General features: G+C 38.3%; 1 protein-coding gene across 12 annotated transcripts in view; it reads left to right on the forward strand.

Annotated features, from left to right (window-relative positions):
- RAPGEF2 (Rap guanine nucleotide exchange factor 2) overlaps positions 1-24,601 on the forward strand; it is a 2,418,607-nt gene that overhangs the window by 1,870,456 nt on the left and 523,550 nt on the right. For all 12 annotated transcript variants that reach the window (XM_044062055.1, XM_044062064.1, XM_044062056.1 and 9 more), the window contains one exon: positions 24,165-24,301. In XM_044062055.1, coding sequence (XP_043917990.1) covers positions 24,165-24,301 — 137 coding nt within the window. The remainder of the gene's footprint in view (positions 1-24,164; positions 24,302-24,601) is intronic.

A 24,601-nucleotide genomic window follows, 5' to 3' on the forward strand; every position in this document is an offset into this window, starting at 1 on the left:
CTAAAACTGAAGCAGGTTTGTTTCGGTGACATGGTGTCGCCTTTGGCCAAAACAGACTGAGATCAGACACTGATAAGAGGAACAGCAGCCACTTGGTTGGGAAGGGCCAGGCTGATAGAAACACTTGGCAGGCAGAGAAACTGTGTGTGTGTGTGTATGTGTATATATATATATATATATATATATATATATATATATATATATATATATATATACGCACACACAGATATATATATATGTGCATGTACTGTGTACTGAATGTGCACTGCAGAACATTCCAAACTTGATTGCTTCATATTTTCTTTTTGTTCCTCTTAAAATATCATGTTTTATGATAACTAATGACGGCATTGGTCAGTAATGCCAGACATGAGATAGTAGTGTTTCTTAATTTCTATTTTGGCAGCAATTGTAGCAAATAGAATGAAATCTGTGATTAATAAAATCATCTCTCTGGAACAATCAGGGTTCATAAACCACAGACAAACATTCGACCAGACCCTCACCCTAAATGCTATGTCTTCTTTATCACTGATTAAACATACCCCCATTTACGCTATTGATGCATCCAAAGCATTCGACAGAATAAACAAATTATTCTTGATCTCGGTTTTACAAATATTTAAATTCCCAACACAGTTTATCCGCATTCTTAACACCCTTTATAAAAATGCATATACTACTTTACATATAAACAAGCATAGCTCAAAGAGGATAGTGATTAATAATGGGATTAGGCAGGGATGCCCCTTATCACCACTTTTATTCAACCTTTATATAGAACCTCTGCTTTTACTAATTAAACAGAAAACATTCCATTATATCCCAAGGTTATTTAATATGATTTGAATATTTACTACTCCCTTCCTAACTCTGATATTAACAAAATTTATAATGCCTTACAAACTTTCTCCAATTTCTCAAACTATAAAGTGAATATAGATAAGACAACGATCTTCCCAATTAACATTTACTCACAATTACCTAGTGAAAGATCCCTACCTAATATTAAAGTTAACGACCACCTACAATACCTAGGAATATTTTTCAACACAGATGGAAATATGCAACAACAAGAGGGGTTATCGAAGTGTTGGACCATGATACAAAAAGACCTGGAAAGATGGACTCAACTAAAACTGCCGGTTTTCTCAAGAGTAGCCATTATCAAAATGAATATTCTGCCGAGACTGCTTTACGTCCTGAATGCTACCAATACTCTGATACATAATAAAATTTTTAATAATATACACTCATCTCTCTCGAAATTTATATGGCACCCAAGACCCATCAGAATAAGCTATCAAAAACTTGCTTACCCTAAGGATAAAGGTGGTCTAGGGCTTCCAGATTTTAGGCTAATGTATGAAATAAATAGAAGCAGTAGAATAATCAACATTGCCACTTTCAGAGAAGAATTTAATGCTTGGGGCCCTTCTTGGGTCAAGCTTTACCACAATTATATCAAAACGCTGTCCATTAATCACATCACAGCCAAAAGAAAGTATAAAATTCAAAATGACCTATGGTCCCAAATCAAATGTATGCAAAGCCTGTTTAAATCCCTAAATCTACACTTACCTTTTCTCCTTCTCCAACCCTTACACCTTAATCCTAACATTAAACTAGTTGATCAATTTGAATCCATTCCCCTGATCAAAAGTAAAACCGTTCTGGACTTTTACTCAAGATGGATGATACTTCTTCCATCAGAAATAAACAGTACACCATCATGATTAGACAATTAAAAGACATTTGCAGTAGATTCTGGATAGATATTGACATTCAGGAATACCAAATAGAGTTATGTAAGGTTTTATGGAATCTACTAATTCGTAAAAAGAAGATGGTCTGTCACACTTATAAACTAATCTCTGCAATCAGATGCTTGAAGGATGCTATTCACTCTGATTATTGGATAAAACAAGACCCCTCGATTTCCTCTGAGTCCATTGCCCAAGCCATTCGGAAATTTTCCAAAGCTATGCCCCTGCTAAAGTTTAGATATACCCAACTTATGATAGTAAATAATACTTAACAAGATGTACGATACCATACACATTTTTTGGAGCTGCAAATGCTCATACAAGCTTTGGTGTGCCCTCAGAGTCCAACTAGAAAAAATGGGCTATGAAAAATCCTCCTTCATATACCCCCGGAAGGAAAGGACATTAAGAATATACACTTTCTTATAACGTCTTTTATGCTGATAAAATTCTATATCACCTTAAATTGGAAGGATAGATTTACTCTTTCTTGGGAAGGACTTAAACAGATAGCTGGGAAGCATATTTCTACTCACAAATATTTGTGGTATTCCATGAGGCTAAATCCTACACAGAGGGACACATGGAGAGTGGTGTATGAGTTTATTCTAACATAATTACACTGCATTTAAACCTTCTTTTTAGATGCCTCGCATAGATGGGTTCTGTATATAGTTAGTTTATTGTAGAGTAACTTTTGTTTGTATGTTTTATATGGTATTATAGTTTTGTATGATAATTGGTTATGATTTAACTAAAAGTCAATAAAAAAAAAATTAAGACAAACTACAATAAAAAAAAAAAAAGAAAGAAAAATGTGTGAACTGTTATACTCAACTGTTCAGATTTTTGCAGAATGTGCAGATTATTGCATCATATAGTTTGTGTTTCTCATAAAAGTCTGTGTTTTTTTTCTGACAAATCTGTTGAATAGTAATTGTTGGTGGAGTAAAATCTGCACTGGATTTGTCAGCAAGGGTGCTAGCTATTTCCTCTGCATCAGAAAAGGTGGTATTATCGTGGACTAGCTTTGAACATTGTTGGTTCTTGACTTTCTGACATCTCTAAAGAAAGATTTGCAGTTATTTTAGTTTTAGTGAAAGTTTTAAGTCCTTATTCAGCTTTGAGCTTCCCAATTATTCTTTCCTAGTTTGCTTAATTGTGTAAATAGAAAGATACTTTGTATAAGAACTTTTTTCTGTTGTTGTATAGTTCATTTTATATGAGTATTCCACCATAGGGGTTTATTTTAAATGCCTCATTATATCTGTCACACATAGGGACCGCCTAATCAGCACAACTATTAAAGTGGAAGTAGGAAGTCAGAGGCTTTGGCAGCACCTTTAGCAATGGGATCCGCTGGTGAAGGATTACAATAGAATTTATTATTGTCGTCAAGTTAAAAAAAACGTTGCTTTTGAGAAGTCCCTGTAGACTGCAACAGCCAGAAAAATCAAATGCAAATAGAAAGGTTTCTGAGTTTATTAAATGCACTATTATCCTGACTTCTCTTACTGTGTTTTTCCAGTAGGACACTAAAATGGCGTACGTAGGTTCATAGGTGTGTACTAGACTAATGGCCCTGGAGACTTTACAAGCCTAGCCCATAGACATGCTCTGGCATCGTGCTGCCCAACGTTAGTTCCCAGTGCCTCTATCAAATAGAGCCACTGGAGTGATCCCCGGCGTGAACTTTCTGTTACTCATCCACTCATTGAGATTTGTCTTGAAGAGAGACAGAGAGGTGCTGTGCTTGGTATGGGAAGTCTATTGCAGAGCATGGCCATTCTCTGGGTGAGGAACCTGTCCCTCCAGCATGTTATGTTGATTGTGGTAATGAAGTTGGGATCTTTAGATGCAGCATTTCTAACAGAGCTGGGTCAGTCATGGCTTTGAGGTAGGCGATGTGACATGGAGAATTGCTGGAATCTTTTGAGTCTGTCCATGTAGTATGTGTTTAATGCCTAAGATCCTCTTCGTGAAGTATTTCTGTGGCCTGTCCAGCTATTGCAGGTGTCTAGTGAGGTACATGCCAAATGGGGCATTATACTCAATGATTGGTCTAATGAGGGAAGAGTAGAGAGACGATGACCTCTTCTCTTTCTTCCTGGATGCAAAACCCTTGGTAATGAGATGTGCCACATAGACGGACTTTCTGACCACAGTGGCAATGTGTTGGTCTTATAACGCCTTCAGTGTTCAGTGGGCTCCCATCGATGTGGTAATTAGTGGGAACTGAGTTTTTACCAAAGGGGATGACTATGCATTTTTTGTCATTATGCTTTAAGGCCATGGTTTCGACACCAGTCATTGGTCTCAGTAAGGCCTTTCTGTCGGATGTCTGCATCACTTGGGGAGTTAATAATGGCTCCCAGCCTGCAGTTGTCTGTGAACTTGGTCAGCCAGAGTCCCTTTGTGTTGGCCTCGACTTCTGAGAAGTAGATGCCGAACAGGAGAGGACCCAGGACCGATCCCTGTGGGACTCCACTCGTGACTGGTCGGCAGTCTGACTTGGAGGCCATTGCTTTCACACTGTGTGTTCTATCTGAGAGCCAATTTGCAACCCACCTAGTGATATAAGGGTTGATGCCTAGTTTGGTGAGTTTATCAATAAAAGTGAGGAATGGTATCAAAGGCCTTGGCCAGATCAAGGTAAGCTATATGGCGCACTGCCTTACTTTCATCCACAGCCCTGGTGACTGACTCATAGAAGTCAACCAGGTTGAGTAGGCATGATCTCCCTTTCACAAAGCCAAACTGCGTGAGGTCTAGAGTTGGAGATTTCCTGTGTCTTTGTTAATCAGGTCCATGATGATGCGCTCTATAGCTTTACATATCAGACTCATCAGTCTAAGGGGGCAATAATTCCCAGGGTCTGTAGTCACTCTCCCATTCAGTAGGGACAAAGCCTGAGGTGAGCCTGTGACTGAACAGGTTACACAAATGTGGTGCCAGTTCACTTTGTAGTTCATCGAACACAGCCAGGGATGATATTGGGTCCCATGTAATCTGTATTCTTGGCCTTGGACAATGCAGCTTGAACCTGTACTGCAGTGGTGCCTTGTATTGTGATTGGTCCTTTGGGGAGGGGGGGGTAAAGTTGGCACTGAATCTGTCAGTATGTTGGCAATATCTGTTTGGCTCAGTGTAGGAAGTACCATTGTGCAGTAACTCAGAGCAAATCTGGGTATTGCCGTGGGTGTTCTTGATATAACTATAGAAGGCTTTGTGGTTGTTTTTGGTGTCTGCCACAATTCTGCCTTCATAGTTGGCTTTGGACGATTTGATGAGGGATCTCAACTTTTTGTGATGGATTTAAAATCCTAAAAAAGCTGGGAAGGTTTGGTGATGTCTTGCACCGATTTTATTGTGAAGTATTTTATACAAAAATGTGAGAATTATCCAGTTACAATGAGTGATTTCCTCTACCAGTAATGGTGGTCTTCTAAATTAGTTATTGCACTTACCCATTCAAAACATGCTGTAAATACCGGTAATTAATTTTTTGATTTGTTGTACTTAAATTACTCATTTTTTTGTTTTTGTCGAATAACATTCAAGCTTCTGTTTCCGTTTCTGCTGTTAACTGTTTTAGACTTATTCATTTATTTTCATGATACTGAGCATATTTTGTTGAGTGTTGTATTGTTAATGGAAGTGAGCGAAGACATTGCAGATGTGGACAATGATTTAGACTAGGGTTGTAAGGCCACGCCACCCAAGAAGGTAAAGGCCAAGAAAGCTAAGAAGAGATTGTCACAGTTTTGTCACAAATAGCAAACTGATTTTGCATGGTTTGAAGAAGTCCAAAAGAGCATATGGGTGGTGTACGGTGGGAAAGGCGACTTGCTGTCTCACAGCCATTCGCAGACTCTCATAAAAACACACCATTCCGTGAAATTGGCTACCATTGACAGTTTTTTCAAGAGATCAGCATCACTAACTGGAATTGATAAACAGTCAATGACAGCAGAGTTGGTGAGGATCTATCACTATCACACCGTGAGCCATTACATTTCTTACAATGCTTTTGCAGACTGTGGCACTAAGCCCGATCACCAGTTGTATCCAGATTCTGCCATTTGCAAGAAGATGACCTGTGGCCACACTAAGAAACGTTGGTGACTGGTGTCCTCTGTCTGAAGTCTGTTAAGTCAATCATTAAGGACTTGACTAACAACACATCGATTTTCTCTGTCGACAGATGCATCAAATTTGAAGAATCTCAAGTTGTTTCCCACATGTATCCAGTATTTTACTGTGGAAAGTGGCTTTAAAAAAAAACTCTTGACTTTGTTGTGCTCAATGACGAGCATTCTTCTTCTGAGGGAACATGATATTTTAAGTCCTGGCTGACAACAGTCTGTATATTGCACACACATCTTCGTATTCAGCCAGTAATACCTGTGTCAGTTACAGGCATAAGCAGTCAGTCATCACAGAGTTGCTGAAAAGAAATGGCAAGATCATCAAAACAACAAATTGCAAAACACATGTAATTCGCAATGCGCTGAAGAAGGTAATTGACAGACTGGACTGTGATGTTGATACAATGGTGACATCCATTTGTAGTCACTTCACCATGTCAGTGTAACAGAGACTAGACCTGCCAACATTTTTTTGAATTCGTGAACTTGGAGTGCACAAACTTTTGAGACATGTACTAATCACATGGCCATCTCTGGGTCCCGCTGTCAGTAGGTTATTAGAATCTTGGCCGGTGATCATTTTGTATTTCATTTCTCTAGACAGAGATTGCCCTAAGAGAGTTCATGCAAATCTTTGCATAGAAGACCCACATGATCATGAACCAGTGAAGACTAACACCAAGAAAGCTTACTTATTTTTTGTGCAAAATATCTGCAGTGTTTTTGAATTATCTGCTCAGGAAATGGAGTGGGAAGGTTTTACATTCATTGAGCTATTTATGGTAATGCAGGACTTGAGAATAAAAATTGAATCATGCATAGCAGATACGTTTTTTGAATCCAAAACATGTGCCGATCTTGAAAATGAAGATATACAGCCATTCCAGGCGTCTATCTTGGAAAAGTTTTGCACTGCTCTTGAAAAGAGTTTGAAGTACCTGAACCAAGTGGTTTAATTTTTCAGAGTCAGGTTAGAAGATGGTATCACTTTTGCTCTTGTCACTTGTTCAACAAACCACCAGAATTTAAACATCTAAAAACTGCATGCGCTGGCATGGGTTTATTGCAGAAAGTTAACTTGTATGCATTGTATGATGAATTCTGCACGACTAAAGAAAGCTTGACACTTACTGTTGCTGATTCAACTCTGCCATCACTGTGTGACAAATGGCAGATGTTTTTGAGTGTGGCCCGTACCACTGAATCATTTCCAGTTAACTTGTTTAACATTGTGTCAGCCATATTGTCATTGCCTGGGATCAGTGCTTTTCTTGAGTTTTCTCGCTGATGAAAGCTACGTGGAGTTTGGAACAAAACAGAGCCACCTTTGCTTTAGTGAAAGCCGAACTGCAGGTTTTCCTGAATTACAGCATGACCAACAGTGAGTTTTAAGAATTTGTTTTGCATGATGATAAAGCTGTTATCATCAACAGGCAGCAGACAGTAATATTACTGGAGAAAGCACCCCTTAACCTTGAGTGAAACCATACCAAAGAAATAGACCAAGTTGTACCTAAAACTATTAGGCCTAGTATTATTTTTTCACTTGTTCTGTTTGTGGTTCCCTGCATGTATAGCTGCTGTTAGCTGTTTTTGTACTTACTGCCATTACTATTTTTTTCACTTTTCACTGTAACAAACCAGTCCCGCTAGTCACTTGGCGCAATATGCGGAATTGTTTTTGACGTTTGCTGCTTGTACTCTTGTTTGAATTATAGATACTACTATAATACTAGAATAGTCAAAATTCAAGTATTAAGTGGTTAGTTATCTGTCTCAAGTTGCTGTTAGGCCACTTTTTCCTGGATCCATTCATTGGCAGTGGTGGATTTTACTGCAGGCTTATTGTTCATTATTTCTAGAATACCTGATATCCAGTCCAATAAGCAAAAAATCATAAATCATTCCATAGAAATACATATTTTACAGCAGTTATGTGACAGTTTTGTACACTAGAAAATTGTCACAAACCTGCTCCAAAACATGCATTTTATAACCCAAAATTACAAATTTTTCCTGAGGTGATACCCCATGGAGCCCCCCCCCCCAAATTTTTCCTTACTCCTTCAACTCTTGGATATCTGTTGTCCTGAATTTTCTTCTTAAGGTGTTGGGAATCCCAGTTGTAAAGGAAGACAAAGATGTTTCTACTCTTTACTGGCACTTTCAATTACAAAATGACTTATGCAGAGTAAGAAAGAATGCAGTAAAAAAACACATCATGGTACTACGGAGGCTTAACATTTTTAGTCAAAGTCACAAATAATTCAGCTAACTTGTATAGTCAAAGAAACTTGTCCCCGAGAGCAGCAAGTCAGAATAAAAATGACAAGTTTGTAGATAAAAAGATGGAAGAATCTAAAGTAAGTAAAACTGTATTATGCAGTGAAACAAACCTTAAAATTCTAGTTGGAGACCGTTATAGTACAATATACGTGCACAAGGCACCTGTGATAAAGCTAGATATTCAGCAAAAACTTGACAGAGTGGGATAGAAACTTTAGACAGTGTATATGCATCCTTTCTGCAGACTAGTATCTGCAGGGTCAAACAAGAAAAGTGGCAGGATTGTGTTACGATGCCTGTACTAATACTTAAACTTCTGAGGGGCGGTAAGAATCTTGTATTGTGATATAAGCATGTAAAAGCTAAAATGATAATACAGTGAGTATAGTGAACGTCACTCTTAATGGAAAACATAAAAAGAGTTTCCCAGGTAACTGCATTTTCCTGAATGGTGTACAGTATGGTCTATTTACTGGCAAAAGGAGACAATGTTAGTAAGGCAGAAACCCGTAAGCAAAGCACTTTAGGCAAAACATGTAGCGGTGTTAGTAAAAATTGTCCAGAAACTGCACACAGTTATGGTTATGAACTGCTAATGAGCTTCATCCTGTAGCCCTAGGTTTTTCCTAAGTTTTATTCCTTCAGACTCCACCTACCTGTTATGCGACTCTGAGTTATGCCCTTAACAAACATTGTTCCTAAGTTTCCCGTGAAAAGAGGCACCTGGGACTATTGGGTTTATAGAATTAATGAATATGTAAAGTAAAAAGTCACGTGTGCACATAATTTTATAATTTTATGCAACTTTGAATTCTTACTCCCTCACTTCTTGTCCCCAGCGGTACAACTGCAGAGACATCATAGTTGGTTCTGCGTAGTTTTAGCAGAGTTGGTCTTTCTATATGATCCTGTAGTGGTTGAGTATCAAAGAATCCAAAAAAATAGTCACACCACATTACATACATCTTCTGATTTTAAGTTGAGCTTTGGCTGTGATAAGAGTAAGTTTTAACACTGAGACCTGCTTAGGGTGAGTGTGATTCATAGTGAGTTGGAAGATCTTAACTTATCAGTGGAAGTCTGGGCTTGCTAGCAGAGTTTATTTAAGATTACGTTTTAGCATTGTGGAAACCATGGTTGATTATAGGGATTCTTTGTTTAAGCACTGCAAAAAGATGGGGGGCATTGATGGTTGACGTTTGCAGCTTGACATTAAGGATAGAGGATGCATATTATTGAGGCAGTGTATGTGTTGATGGGTAGGTATTAGCACTCAAGTGATGTATTTAAGTATAGTATGGCAATGCAAGGAGGAGGGAAATGCCACAGGGTGATAGGAAAGTGTTTTGTATGTCAGGTCCTTTATTTTCTGCATTTGAAGGCATTGTTTCAAATAGATTCTATTTTCTTTCAACAGTACAAAGCAATGTAAGACTTTAATGTAAAAAGATATGAATACAGTGTTTTATATTTATTTTTTCTTGGAGAATATTTAGTAGTAGACATTGTAGAATTCACTTCTTGGTAATCTGAAGGAAAGGATTAATGTGTTATTTACCGCTTAGGCTGCAGCTTTTGTTTTTTATGACTAGGTGATGTTAACTGCCTCCTCCCCAAATATAAAATCCTTGTGCTTGGAGAAATGTAAATGGCTTGTTTTATTTTTCTTTTTGTTATAATCTTCAAAGTGTCCTCAGAGCATGATGTAAAATTAAATAATTTTGTAACCCCATATTAATACCAAATAAATTGCTGTTTTTTTATCAGTTTTATCTTGAAATCATCTGGAACAGGCACACACACCTCAGAAATGCACATCCTGATAAAAATGGAGGAAAGAAGTCCTTTCTTTTATGTCTGGTTACACCTCACTGTTACATCTGTAAAGCTCTGTATAAATCTAAGTGTGTTTAATGCTAATAGTATTGACTTTGCTGCACCGCTGTTAAGCATTTCTGGCATGCTTGAAGGTGCTGGAAAGTGACATTGCATTGTCCACAAGCGATGGAACTGCAAGTGAAACAATGTAATACAAGATCTTGAGTGAGACCATGTCTTGCTCTGTTGCTTCTACATCTACTGTAAATTCATTATATAAAAAGTATGTTTTTCTCACACACAAAAGCCAAGACTTAAAACACCTCAAGGTAGGTATGGTGTATGCATGCTTTCCTTGTGGTTCATTGACTCATCCTACAGTGAATGATGCGTCATCAGTTTTTGAATATCTAAAAGTGAGCTAAAATAAAGATTTTACTTTTGCCAGGGACAATCCCCCCTGCACCCCCATGTGATAGTTTGTCCCTAACCCCCCACCCCCAAAGCAGATATACCAAGTCCATGGTTACATTGCAGTAGAGAGAAGTGAAAAAAAATAGTAGTGAAGGCAGGACATCCAGCTCTCTACACAGCTCGACGCAGTTTTGAAAAACGGTATAGAAAATTTGAACAAAAGCCACCCAACAAAAGTAACCTCACCATGGAGTGTCCTTGGCAGTAAAGAATGTTTTCTGCGTTGAATAAATCTGGCAAATTTCAGTTGTTTTAATGGCCTTCTTATTCAAGTTACGTGAAAGAGATGCTGTGAAGCTTTGAAGGAGAGAGTTCAGTTTCATAATGTGTGTTAGTGGATGTTGTGTAGCTGAATTTTGGTCTTGCATATGTTTCAGTGGTCAAATACGTAACCTGGTTGATGGAATATTTGTACAAGTACAGAAGAATGACTAATTTCAAATGATGTGCCTGTTGCGCTATGTACATATTTGAATTAGATTTTTTTAGCAGAAGGTGTATACCTTCTATTTGCTGAAAGACTGGTTACATTCAGGTACTGTTCTTTGTGGCTGATATGTATTTGTGAATCTGTGGTTGCATTTATATTAGTTTTGCTTATTTGTAGTTAATTGCTACAGTCGGGAAAGTCCTCAGGTTTGATAATATTTAGTGATTGCAAGTGCTGACCCCAGGCCCATTTATTTCAACCAGTACTTTTTGGTTTTTTTATATATATATATATATATATATATATATGTATATATATATATATATATATATATATGTATACTGTTTTTGTGTCTGCTTTCAAATGCTTTGCCAGACAGATCATTGTTTTCTGTAGTTATTTTTCTGCAAGTATTGATATGTCTTGTATTTTCAGCTATGTTATATGGAGGACAAAGATTTCAGGTCTTAGTCATACATGGATACTTCTTTTCATTTCCCCATCTTATGACTGATGGGTCCTTGCATACATCACACCTTTATTCTTTCTTCAAACCTATTCTGACAAAATGCTTCTACTGCTGTTGGTATTTTCTCTTCACTGTGAAATGGAAACTTTGCAAATTCAAAAGATAGTGTGTACTTGCTAATTGCATTATCCATAGCAACTGATTAATTAGCAGCGCAAGCAATTACGGAATTTTATCCCTGTCAAGTACTTGGTTTCACTTCATATCACAATTAAAAAGTGCTATTGACTTTGAAATGTGTCGCTAATGGAGAGCCTTTTGTCCAGATTCTTCCTTCCTTATATATTATTTCTGAGAACTGCTGCTACTTTCCAAAGTTTTAGACCTACTTATAGTGCTTTCTGGGGAAATGTTAGAAGATTTTCTTCAGTGTATCACTTATTACATTTTATTTTGTGGGTTATCACTTGCTACTTGTGAAAAAGGTAGTTTTACTGACACTAGTTCTGTAAAATGAAACTCAAAAGTGGCATTTACGAAAGGTGAGTATTCATTTGGTTTTGTTCTTTGCATTTTCCTCGTAAAAGGCAGTTTGATTTTTATGCTAGTCCTAATCTCTGTGCCATCTTTAAATAAAATCTGTCTTGTAGGTATTTTATACTCCGTCATTGCTTGTATAGGTTTATCAAATATGATTCAGTACATATGTTGTGTATGTGTGGGTGGACATTTATTTCTTAATGTATGAATGTTATGTCATCCCAACTTTGTCAACTGCACCTTCTTTCAGACTACATTGAAATCAAAACCAACACCTTCAAACAGCCCCTGACAGACAATGTGGTAATATGTAGTCCAGACCATACAAACAGCAAGCATATCTGCAACCATCCCACCTGCTTTAACAAAAACATACAGCCAATGTTATTTTTTGCTGAAGCTCGAGACCCTCCTACTATACCTCTAATATATATATATATATATATATATATATATGAACATGCAAGAGATGCAAGCAAGCAGTGCTTACTACTGTTCTTGTGAAGTCATTGTTTTCGTCTAGTAATCATGACATTTCTTTCAGACAACTGTCTACCCTTTCTGCAGTATTGCATTTTTCTCAAGTTATGCTAGAAAAAATCTTGCTAGAAATAACAGATGTGTGGCAAACTTATAAACCAAGTGCACACATAAAACACCATATTTGCATCCCATTGTGTGAATGTAAATGCAATCAAATTCAGCAACTGTTACATTTTTCAGGATGGAAACACTGTGTGTCATATCTTCTGTGATGCTCTTTGACAAACCTGTGCTGCAAAATCAAATGACTCCATTGTTATAAGAGAGCATGAGTATGTTCATTTAGGTGTTGTGCAAAATTAGCAGCGTCCCTCTGAAATGCCAGGAAAAAAGCAGTGACTTTTGCTTACTGTGGTCAGTTCAGTCATTTCATCTGCCTATTGTATACATTTTCTGTCACTGTACAGTAAGAAATAAGGAAGTTGACCTTGTACAGTCATAGTGCATTTGATATTTTTATTCTTTGTTGAAATTCTTCCATGTCACTTATTAGTGTTTTAAATTAACCAAATCATCAGAGCTCATGTTTGTGCAGTACGCATGACTTCGTTATTGCAGTGCATTGATAAATTTCCATGACAACATGCCAAAGTGAAAAAAATATGCCCGCTGTATAGTTTTTAAAAATAGCTTGAAAAGTATTTTTTCTTTAGAACTAGTGAATTCACTTTACCTGAGGATCTTTTAGACTTGCTGTCTGCTGGTGCCTTATGGGTATTCAGACTTCACTTTCCTGAGAAAATGACCATATGTTTTAGTAGATGAGTCCAACATCCCTAGTCTTATTAACTCATTGCTTAAAAGTTATTTGTGATGAAAAGTTAAGTAGTGAAAGACAAACCTTCAAAATGTTAATGATGTCACACGACTAGCTATTAAAAAAGGGACAAACCAGGAAATATTTAAAGAAATGTCGTCTATGTTGCATTTAGTTTATTGAGCTTGCATGGATAGGGCTTTTTTTTTTTTTTTTTTTTTTTAAGTGCAATGACCTGCCGCCAAAATGTGATACAAGCGTTATACCACAGTATAGTCGGTCAGAATCTTATCCCTGTAACAAATGCATGATTAAATTCTGGTTAAGTAGAGTTAGGTAGACTGTACCATTTGAACTAAATAGATGAACTAAAAAAGGTGTGTTGTGGTGGACGTTTTGGTGTAAAATCTATTATTCCTGGTAGATCAACACTCACAAATTTAGTGGAGTTCTACGATCAAGTTACTTGGGCTCTTGAGTATTCGTTAACAGTCTGTGTTATCTGCATGGACTTGGCTAAGGTTTTTGATACGATCACACATAGTTCAATAACTGATACTTTAAAGAATTATAATTATAATCCTTTTTAATCAATTGGATTATTCTTTGGTTATCTGGTCATTCTCAATGTGTAGCAATCAAAGGGTGTCACTCCAGCTTTCTCCCTGTGTTGTCTGGAGTACCACAGAGTTCTTTGAACATTTTATTTTAAGTTTAGTACTTTCAGCTAGTCCTAAAAACAATCAGTTTTGGCAAGCTAAATATGCTGATGATTGTAAGTTTGGATTTGTAATTGATAAGGATGAGTCCTCAGCCTCTATATCTGAATTTTTGGGACTGACTATACTGTGGTATAAATTTTTGGGACGATTTTCTTTTTGGGCAAGCAATGTAGAACTGAAATTCAGCCCTGTTCAGTATAAAATGTGTTTTGGCAGTCCTGGAATTAGACCAAATGTATTGTTAAATAATACAATTTTATCTGAAACGGATTGCTATAAGGATTTGGGTATATGCATATTTTGATTTTTCTTTTTTTTATCTCGTATAACTATTATAAAAAAGTGCATTATTATTAATGTGACATATGTTTGATCTTTATCTGTACAAGATGAAGAAAGGCTGGTTAGTGTACATAACATGTACATTTAACCTCTTTTTGAATATACAGCACTTTTTGCCAGTATGATAGGTGCCATTTAGTGGTACTGGAGTCTGTTCAGTGAAATTTACAAAACGAAAACCCTCAGTTCATCACTTATCTTATTCTGATAGATGCAAAGCTTTAAAGAGGAAAAGCTGTAAGTGCATGTAACATTTTTAGGGATGAATTGCATCGGCCTCTTTTGATGAGAATACCCTGATATGATATCAGTTTTAATACTTTTTATTGTAAAACACAATTAAGATGGAATTATATAACTCAAAACAATTCCTAGAATTTGGAATCTTATATCAACTTATATTAGGTTTGTCATCTAATATTGAGTGTTTTAAAAGCAAGTTTGATCATTGGATGGGAGATGTGTTTGCAATTGATTTTAATAGCTCTGTGTTCTTTTTGGCCTAAGGGTCTGAACACTGAAATAAATCTGTGAGAAGTTTATGCTCAAGGCAAGAGCACACACTCGCTCTGTATATTTGACAGGACCTGTGCATACACGTGATGTGAACACTGCAGATTATTTATTGGTACCATATCAGAGTGAAAGCATCTCAGGAATGTGTCTTCGCAGCAAAACCTTTGCTGAAATTCTCAGTAGAGATGACATCATTAGAATGATTCTTGTTAACGGAGTCTGTTTCTTGTTCCGAGTGTATTTATAGAAGGCAGTCCCCACTTAGTTCATGATAATCCTCTGTAATGATTATCTCTCCTATGTAAATTCTTATCTTTCTCTCCACACTAACCTCTTTCCTTGTTTTCTTACATCACACCCCAAATTTCATATAAACATTTATGCAATATCATTATCCTTCTCCCCTTTTTCCTGTCTCGCTTACATCAAATCCCATATTTTATTTCATATGTAATTGACAAGTTTCTTTTAACACCTAACCTTTCATGATGCATAGCCCATCTGTGTAATTGTCATATGTAGATTTGTCTTTGATACTATATACTTTGTGCATGGTAAACTGAGATATGCATTCTGCTGAATGGCTGTCACAGATAGATATTATTTACAGAAATATACTTCTAGCATTGTTACTACTTTGAATGTACTTTAGTATACTGCAAGTTTTATTATTGTAAATGTTTTGTGTATCATGCATAGTGAAATTGTTAATGTAAATGTCATTTACTGGACCTTTTCTTCCTGGGCCTTGCCTAGTCAGACTTTCCCAGTTAAAAATTACAAAAAAGACAAGCAATCAAATAACTTCAATGCTTGTTTTTATTGGCTGGATTGATCACAGTAAGGGATTGGGCTTTGAGGTGGTCTGCATAGGATATTTTACTTGCGCCCTGTATTCTTTTAGTGAGAAACCTCTGTGGATGTTCCAGTTGTTGGATATGCCTGGTTAGTTACATACCAAAGGGGGCATTATACTCAGTGATGGATCTGATGAATGCTAAATACAGTGGAACAATGACTTCCTTGGACTTAGGATCTAGAACTGTTAAGGCTGGACTGGAAGTGGGGAAAATAAGATGAAAGGAAGCCATTGATATAGAATGAAATTATTTGAACAGAGAAGGAAACCATAATGGCAAGGAAAAGGCAAGAGAGGCATAATTCAGGGTGCAGGACTATGGTGAAGTGATAGGATGCTGTACAAGCTGACTCTTGAATGAAATTGATGCATCTAGCAGTAATGAAGAGGTAGTAGGTGCATTAGAACTATCAGAAGGTCAGTGATGTAGATGGGCCCCACAAGGGTAAGGCAGAAGAAACTGGATCTAAGGTGTGAAATACAGCTGAAGGTGACTTTTGGTAGTGTAAGACAGTGGAAGCAGGATATATGGTGGAGGGCAGAAGCCCGAGTATTTGAAGAGCACTGGAGGGACATGAATACTGAGTACAGTGGAACAATGACTACTTCGGGTCAAGATGCTGTACCTTTGTATACAAGTGGCGCAACATAGACGTTTCTCACTACTGTAGACACATTATGGTCAAAACCTAGATTACTGTCTGTGTGTGTCCCTAAGTCCCTGACTGTTGGGTTAGTGTAAGGGATGTGTTGCCAATATGAAAGTTACCAGGGGTGGATGACTTCCCAAAGGATACTACTATCCATTTCTTGGCATTTACTTTTAGACCATGGCTCTGATATCAATTGTATGTCTGTGCCAGCCCTTCCTGGAAAACATTTGTGTTGGTACAGGATTCAGTGATAGCTCCTAATTTGCAGTCATCTGCAAATTTAGTCAGCCAGAGACCATTTACATTGGCCTTGACTTCAGAGAAGTAAATGCCGAAAAGGAGCCGTCCAAGAACCGATCCTTGAGGGAGTCCACTTGTGACTGGACTTTTTGTAGAGGTGAGCTCCCCAGTTCTAACTAACTTGGGTCCTGTCTGTGAGCCAGTTAGCTGTCTACTGGATTACATACGAGTTTGTACCTAATCTGTTGAGTTTGTCAACAATGCCCTAGTGGGGTATTGTGTCAAATGCCTTGGCCAGGTCAAGATAGGCAGTGTGAACCATTCTGCCCTCATTCATTGTTTTGGTGACCTTCTCAGAGAAATCCACCAAGTTGAGTAGGCATGACCTGCCCTTGATGAAACCAAACTAGGTTGGGTCCAGTGTCAGGAGGTTTACTATATTATTAATTATCAGTACCATGATACTTCTTTCCATGACTGTTTGGAGGCTACAGTTAAATAGCAATTCTGGAGGGCCTGATATGTCATGTTTCATGCTATTTGGAAGGCATCCTGGGATATTGTCTGGGCCTATTGAAGCAGTTTTCTTGGCCTTAGAAAGAAAGCATTAACAACCTGTTCCCTAGTAATAGCAAGGGGAGTTATATTTGATAGTATTTCCTGAGGGAAGGTTAAGGAGGATACAGGAGTAAAGTTTGAGTTGAATTTGTCAGCCATTAGGTTTGCTGTATCTTCTGGCTCAATATAGGTGGCTCCATGTACAATGAGCTCTGCACAGTGTTGTGTATTGCCTTTGACATTGTGGACATGTCTAAAGAACTCCTTGTGGTTGTCCGTGGCGTAGGAGGCCAAATTTATTTCACATTTGGCTTTGGTAGACTTTATTTGCCATCTGAGTTGTTTTAGTTTGAAAGTGCTTTTATCCTGCTGGGTATTGTACCTCCTAATTTTTTCCATGAATTTCTTTCTTCTTTTATACAGTTGATTGATTTTGTGATTCTGCCAGGGTGGTTTGTTTTTTGCGTTAGTTCTGTACTTTTTTCTGGTGGATACAGCTGCCTCTATGTAGCTATTAACATGCTTATATATGGTTTCTGTGAACAGTTCTGCATAGGCAGCAGTGTTCTCAGGGTTTATGGGGACTTGAAATTTTGCCAGGTTATAACTTAATAGCAGGAAGTTAGCCTTTGAGTAGTCCCAGAATATTCCAGGGTTAGCTGGGGAGTCCAGGTTTTTATTTTTTTACTTTAAAGGAGGCCATTTTGTGGTCTGACCTTACTATGGAAGATGTTATACCAGGGTATGTGCAGCACTCTCCCATATTAGTGAGGACCAGATCCAGTATGGTTGCACCCCTGGTTGGTATATTGACAATGTGGTCCAGGAAGTTTGTGTTTACAAAATCCAGGAATCTCTGTGCCTGTACGTTTGGTGTTGTATAGGATTCCCAGTTAATAGTGGGGCAATTAAAATCAGCAATAAATATGGTATTGGGTTGGATGGTGAGTGTTTGCAATAAGTTTATATACATGGTATGGGTGTCCTGGGTCATAGAAGGGGGACTTATAGCTTGCAAGGAAGTGGTATTGGATTTTGCCTATGGTGATTTGAACATGGAGTAGCTCATGTGCATTGTCCTGTTTGACCAGCTTTGAGGTATATATTTTTTTTGTAAATTGAAACATCTCCACCTTTAGTCACTGTCTGTGTAGTAGGTGATCTAAATGTGTGGAAGGTGTAACATTGCACTGTTGGTGTGCTCTCCGTGGCTTTAAACCATGTCTCAGTGACCACACAGACTTCATCTTTCTCTAAGGTGAAGAGAGCTTCTAGGGCATTGAGTTTTGTTTTTTTTTTGTTGTTTAGACTCCTAACATTGAGCAGTAATACCTTTAGATTTTCTTAGTTTTGATTTGCTCTGTCAGAAGTAATTTCAGTGTGGCATTGCCTAGAAAAGGCAGTGTGGAGTAATACAATATTTTAGATAATATTTCAAAGCCTAGAGGGAGGGGTGCAAACTATCCCTGTCAAAGCAGCATCGTCTGTTGACCATCTACTTCCATGCTGATGAATATTGCACCCCTTTGGAATGACACCAGAAACTAAATCAGTTGTGTGACACAAGACCTTTTACAGTCATGCATGTCTGTCGAAGGGGAGTGACATTGAATCATGAGAGATGGTGACAGTTGATATGACACCCTAACCCCATGTAGAAAATGGGGACAAGAGAGTTGTTGATGAAATATGCATATATATATATATATATATGTTTAAAAGGTAAAAGTCATTCAAGCGGTATGAAGAAAATGTACTAATCTGCCATTTTGGGACTCATTGCTCTCAACAGCTTGCTTCACCTGACTAAATTTTATTTCTCCTTTCTGGCCAAGGACCTTGAAAAGCTTCAACTCCCTTGACTCTGAGCTCAAGCAGGCTTTTGTGCTGATCATTTTGTCACCCACTGTAATTTTAACAGCACAGATGCTAATGCTAGGCTACAGGGCTTAGCTTGTATGTCTGCAGAAGATTGTCTTGTTGAGGTTTTCAGGCCTAATGAAGAACCCACGCATATCATTGTAGATGTTCAGTATAAAGATGTGCTTTTTGGTTAGCCCTCCAGGACTTAGTTGCTGACCTTTTCATGAGAAGTCAAGGCCTCTCCACTTTGGGGACGATCTTTACGATCTGATGCCATCCGCTTATTATTTTCCTTTGAAAGTCCAGCAAACACCAAAAGAGGATGAAGCCTCTTCACTGCCAAAGAAAGGCCCTGAAGCACAACACAATTTTCCTCTTCTGTGCTGGCTAAGTCATCTAAGAGGACAACCACTCAAAGCACTGTCTGACAGTCCTCCGAGTACAGTTTGCAATTGACTATGGGAGGAGGTTGTCCAGCTCTGCCTTAGCTCTTGGGGGGAGCTGTATGCAGCCAGCCTTGTACTGCTTATGTCCGTTTAAAGAGAGAATTAGATCCACGTATGTGGCTTGAGGGGTAGGCATTAACCTAGCTGCTGATGGAGGGTATTCAGGATTGTGAACTTGCATGTTGAAAATATTGTTGGCCTCTGTGGTGTCTCATATTGCATGTCCCTCTACCCAAAACTGAGGTTAGGCCATTAGGAAACTCTATTACCAGGATGCTAGCCAGGACTAAAACCGCCTTCATGGTTGACTGAATGATGGCATCCTCTGGAGAGCTCTTACCCTAGCATTAAGGGGAGTCCCAGTTAATTGAGCAGAAATGTGCTGTGTCCATTTGGTATGAGTGAAGGATTATGGGATTATGCTCAGCAGGCACTGGGACAAAAATGACACAGAAAAAGAAAACATTAATGAATTTTTTTCATCTGGTAGGCTTCACCCACATCCTTGACATACAGAGATATGCACCCCCAACATCCCTGCTACTTAATGTACGCTAACCGCAGGATTGCTGTACCTCAAAGTAGGGCAACACTCCAAGATATCAGAACCTTGGACTTGGTACATGTTTCCTCCTATTCCGTTTCAGCTGTGCTGTTTGGAGGCTTACAGTTATGGTCCTTAGAATTTCAAGAGGTGATCTGTAGAAACAGATTAAGAAAAAACATTGCAGAGTAGAGCTGAGTCCTTGTACATGGCAGCACAAAAACTGCAGAAAATGTTATTGAGACTGCAGAAGTATGACTTAGTTGTAAAGTGTGAGTCAGAAAACACAGTCCTGTATGTAATGAAACAGAGGAAAGAAGCTATGTATCAGGTCTAATGTTTAAAATAAATTAAAAATGCTTAATCACCAAAGTAAACAAAACCTGACGGAACTACAAGTCCAGTCTTAGGACTGTAAAGTGTAAAGAAAGAACTTGGGACGTGTTACACTGGCTCAGAATGCCAGTGTAAACTAAGCAAGAGCTTTGAGACTCTTCGGCGTGCAATGCATATTATAAAAATAATCCAAGAAAAAATAATTTACCTTTTTGAAAAAACCGTGATGTAAAAATAGGAATGTGCTTGTTTCATTTTCTTTACTGTGTTTATTTGATATGTTTAGAATGTATGAAGTTTCCTGAACAAAGTTATCAGACCCTCCTAGTAATGCTGTTATTCATGTACTTATGCTGTATTTTCTGTTCTGAAAATTATTGTGGGGTAGTAGCAGGTTTATTACTCATAATATGCAGGTGTAGAATTCAGGAGATTTTCAAAGCAGCGTGTGAATTCCATCATATGACCTTTAGTCCAGACTACTTGCATATCAAATGTTCAAGTTGAGAGGATGGTTGAAAGTGTGAAAAACTTCATGAAAAATGCTAAGCGCATTAGCAGTGCTTTTTATGTAGACATACAGTTACCTTTGCTGGAATATAGTAATATTTCCTTCCAAGGTGGGTATGTTCCTCCAGCTCAACTGTTGATGAAGCTTAGAGTAAAATGTGTGCCTATACTTCCTTGCATGCCCCCTGAAAACCCAAGTTCAGGGAAGATGAAACTGAAAGAAAGTCTGGCTTAATAGCAGAGAGGAATGAAGCTTTTACAGTGATTGGTGACAGCAGTTCAGTTAACAGCATCAACGCTAGAGGAGCCAGGCAGAGAAAGAGATGGAGAGTAGTGACAGTGTGTGACCCGCTTGCCTCAACCATGAGGAGGTATGGATGCAGGCACCTGGTGGGGACAGGGGATGGTACAATTTGACATTGAAGACTGGGGAAACCACTACCTGTACTTGAGGATGGGAAGGCAGGGCCCCTCATGTAAGCAGGGATGACTAGTGCAGTCAGCCCACTGCATGCTACCTTCCCTGATAAAAACAAAATTGTGAACTGAGATAAGGCTCGGGTAAAAACACAAACCACTCCTGTGATCACTGTGTAAAGGACAGCCCATATCATTTGTCCAACGGAGTTGGGGTTGGCATAATGGTTAATATGTTTTATCTTGCAGACACAAGGTGCATAGTTTGATTCTCACTTTTGGGAAGCGCGACTAGACTTAAAGGCCACCTTAGGGTCATTAGCCTAGCAATCCTCTATGAACCTGCACATTGACTGGGAGTGAATAGACCAGTTGAAGGGGGAGGGGTGATTAACAGACACTGGGAAGGAAAAGTATAAGCACACTGTGATCATAAAATAAGATGTCTATCTTCGTTAAATGAGTTGATAGAATGAGCATACAACAAGGTTGTGCAGAAATGCAGTATGAAGGAGTGACTATGAAACCAGTATGAGCAGTTCAGGTCATTATTGTGCCTGCATACTAAGGAAGGAAGTGTGCAGGAAACAAATTGGAGGCATTTGTTCAGAATGAAAGCTTGCCACAATGACTGCTGAGTAAATAGGTTGTATTTGAAATGCTGCTTACAAAGAGGAGACCAGAGAATTGTACAAAGTGAGATGTTTCAAAAGGTATCTTAAAGGCATTTCCAGGAGGAGCAGTAAGAGAGCAGAGGGGCATTTGTTCAAGTCTAGGATGACTTGAAGGACTCTGAAGTGGCATCAGACATGCAGGTCACAGACTCTTACATATACAGCAAGTGTGTTTCTTAACGCTTGCAACACTATCAGACAGCGCTAAGGGCAGGAAAATGTATTTGAATTGCATTTAATGAGTATGCTGCTCTTGTAACTATTTGACTCTCTTTTGGAAGTGAGTCCTGATAATGCTAGTCCTGAAACTTGAAAAATGAAAACCGTATTCTGTCAGAAAAGAGAATTCTGAAACTTACTGTTATAATTTTAATGCATCTTTTATAGAAAGCTGTGCCTCTGTGCTCCTCATATGGAAGTCAGCATCCCCCTATATCTCTACTAACTTAGATGTACGGATTTCAGAATTGCTGTACCTCTCAGTATGGGATACATGCTTGAGTAGTCACAGCCTCCAGAAATTAGTGTGCTTGCACATGCATGTGGGTGCATATACCTACTTGGGTTACCTTCATTTCACTGACAACTAATACGTGCAGGAATTTAAGGCAAATAACAGGGATTTGTCCCCTTCCCCAATGTAGTGCGACCCTGGAGTTAGTATATATAGTTGGAGGGGCACAGCCCCCCTCCCACCTATTTTGGTTTAAATTCTGTACTTTTTGGGTTATATTCTTCTTTTAAACCAAAATAGGTGGGGGGCTGTGCCCCTACACTCCCCTAACTATATATACTAACTCCAGGGTCGCACTACAGTGGGAAAGGGGACAAATCCCTGTTGTTTGCCTTAAATTCCTGCAAATAGTAGTTGTCAGTGAAATGGTCTGTCAGTGAAATGAGTTTCAATTAAATGGTCTGTCAGTGAAATGAAGGTAACCCACCTACATACATATATATTATCCATCTCTCCATGTATGCTTAAATTCACACTTTTCCAATGAGTTATCATCCTCGAACTTCCAGTTGGAAGTGTTTCAGGAACCCAGTGTGTTTCAGTTTTGAATTTGAAATGGAAATATTTGAAAATGTTCAGAGTATGTTCATTTTATTTTAGTACTGAAGCAGTGCCCTGAAATGTAATAACTAAAGTTCATAAATATGTGGATATCGGTTTTCTTTTGATGTAAATTGGAAAAATTTAACCTGTGAAAAAGGGGATGCAATATGTGTATAACTTTAAGGGATTTTAACATCTTTATCTGCGGTTGTGGTGCTGCGGTAGCGCTGTCACCTGACAGTAAGACATTGTCCCGTTCGATTCTCAGCTAGAGCGTCTTCTGTCTGAAGACATGCATGACTGGGCATACCTTCATTGAAGGTTGTGCGTCTGGGCTGCAACTCGGCACGTAAAAATCTACTGCCAATCACTAGCAGACCGGAGTTCCACTGTGGCGACCCCTAACCGGGAAAAGCCGAAAGACACAACATTAGACGCCTAGAATAGTTTAGGAGGTTTGGTATTCTCTGCCTGTATGTTAGCCTAAAATGTATGCTGACAAGGTTTAGCTGCATGTATTCAATGTCTCCCTCTATGGCATACTGAAGGGATTTTGGAACCTCAAGCTTTTGTCAAAGTTTGTAATATACACCATGAAATCTGGTGTTCTTTGTTCTTGGCAAAATCTGAAATATATGGTGATGAGACTGACTGCATGCAGTCTGTACCCGTCTCTTTATCTCAGGCATCCTGAATACCAGTCTGTTATGTCTGTGAGAAGACTAGTCCTGTGCTTATTGCCTTTACACTCTCCCCAGGTTTGTGGCCTCTCTATCCAATATCTGTGGATGGAATTTTATGTGATATGGTCAGGCATATTGTTTACTGTTCTTGTTTATTCATGTGTTTGAGATGTGCTTGCTCATTTTTTTTTTTTTTTGGGGGGGGGGGGGCAAACTGAAAATAGTTCAGGGACTCTGTGTGTCATCTTGACCTGGCGTACAACATGGTGTGCCATGCAAGACTTGTATGCATCTCAAGTGCAGTAGCTGAAAGAAAAGTTTTAGATTTATAGCATGCTGGGGTAGCAAAATGGGGCATCCAAACAGTTAACCCTTGTAGAAGGGTCATCTGGTAGATAAAACAGTGGTGGTGAGTACATATTTGTCACTTTTTTATTGCACCAGTTATTTTCAAGTTTAACTTTGCTTGTCCCTTTTTTATACTTATATTGTTTTATTTATTGTCTTTTTAAGAGCAATTATTGGAATTTATGCATCAGTTACCAGCTTTTGCCAACATGACGATGTCTGTAAGAAGAGAGCTTTGTGCTGTGATGGTGTTTGCAGTCGTTGAACAAGCAAGCACTATAGTACTCAAGGATGGAGAAGAGGTCAGTATAACATTATATGGAGCATTAATTTCATTTTCTAGCACTCAAACCAAAATTGTTTAATTAAAGTTCAATAGTGCAAGTGCAATAAGATAAAAATAATTTCCTTATAGTCTGGGATTTTATCCATTGAATATTTTTTGTTTTGACATGTATGTAAATTATTTAGAACTTCAGGTGTTCTTATTTTTCTTCAGATACTCTGTCTCACTATTTTGTTATGCGTCTTTGTTTTTTTCTGTGTTAGTCTGCTGTCTGTGTAGCTATACTAGTTTTCAGCTGTTGCTTCATTGTTGCATG

The sequence above is a fragment of the Protopterus annectens genome, chromosome 2.part1 (genome assembly GCF_019279795.1).
Source record: "Protopterus annectens isolate FY-2018-M chromosome 2.part1, PAN1.0, whole genome shotgun sequence".
NCBI classification, from domain to species: Eukaryota; Metazoa; Chordata; order Ceratodontiformes; family Protopteridae; genus Protopterus; species Protopterus annectens.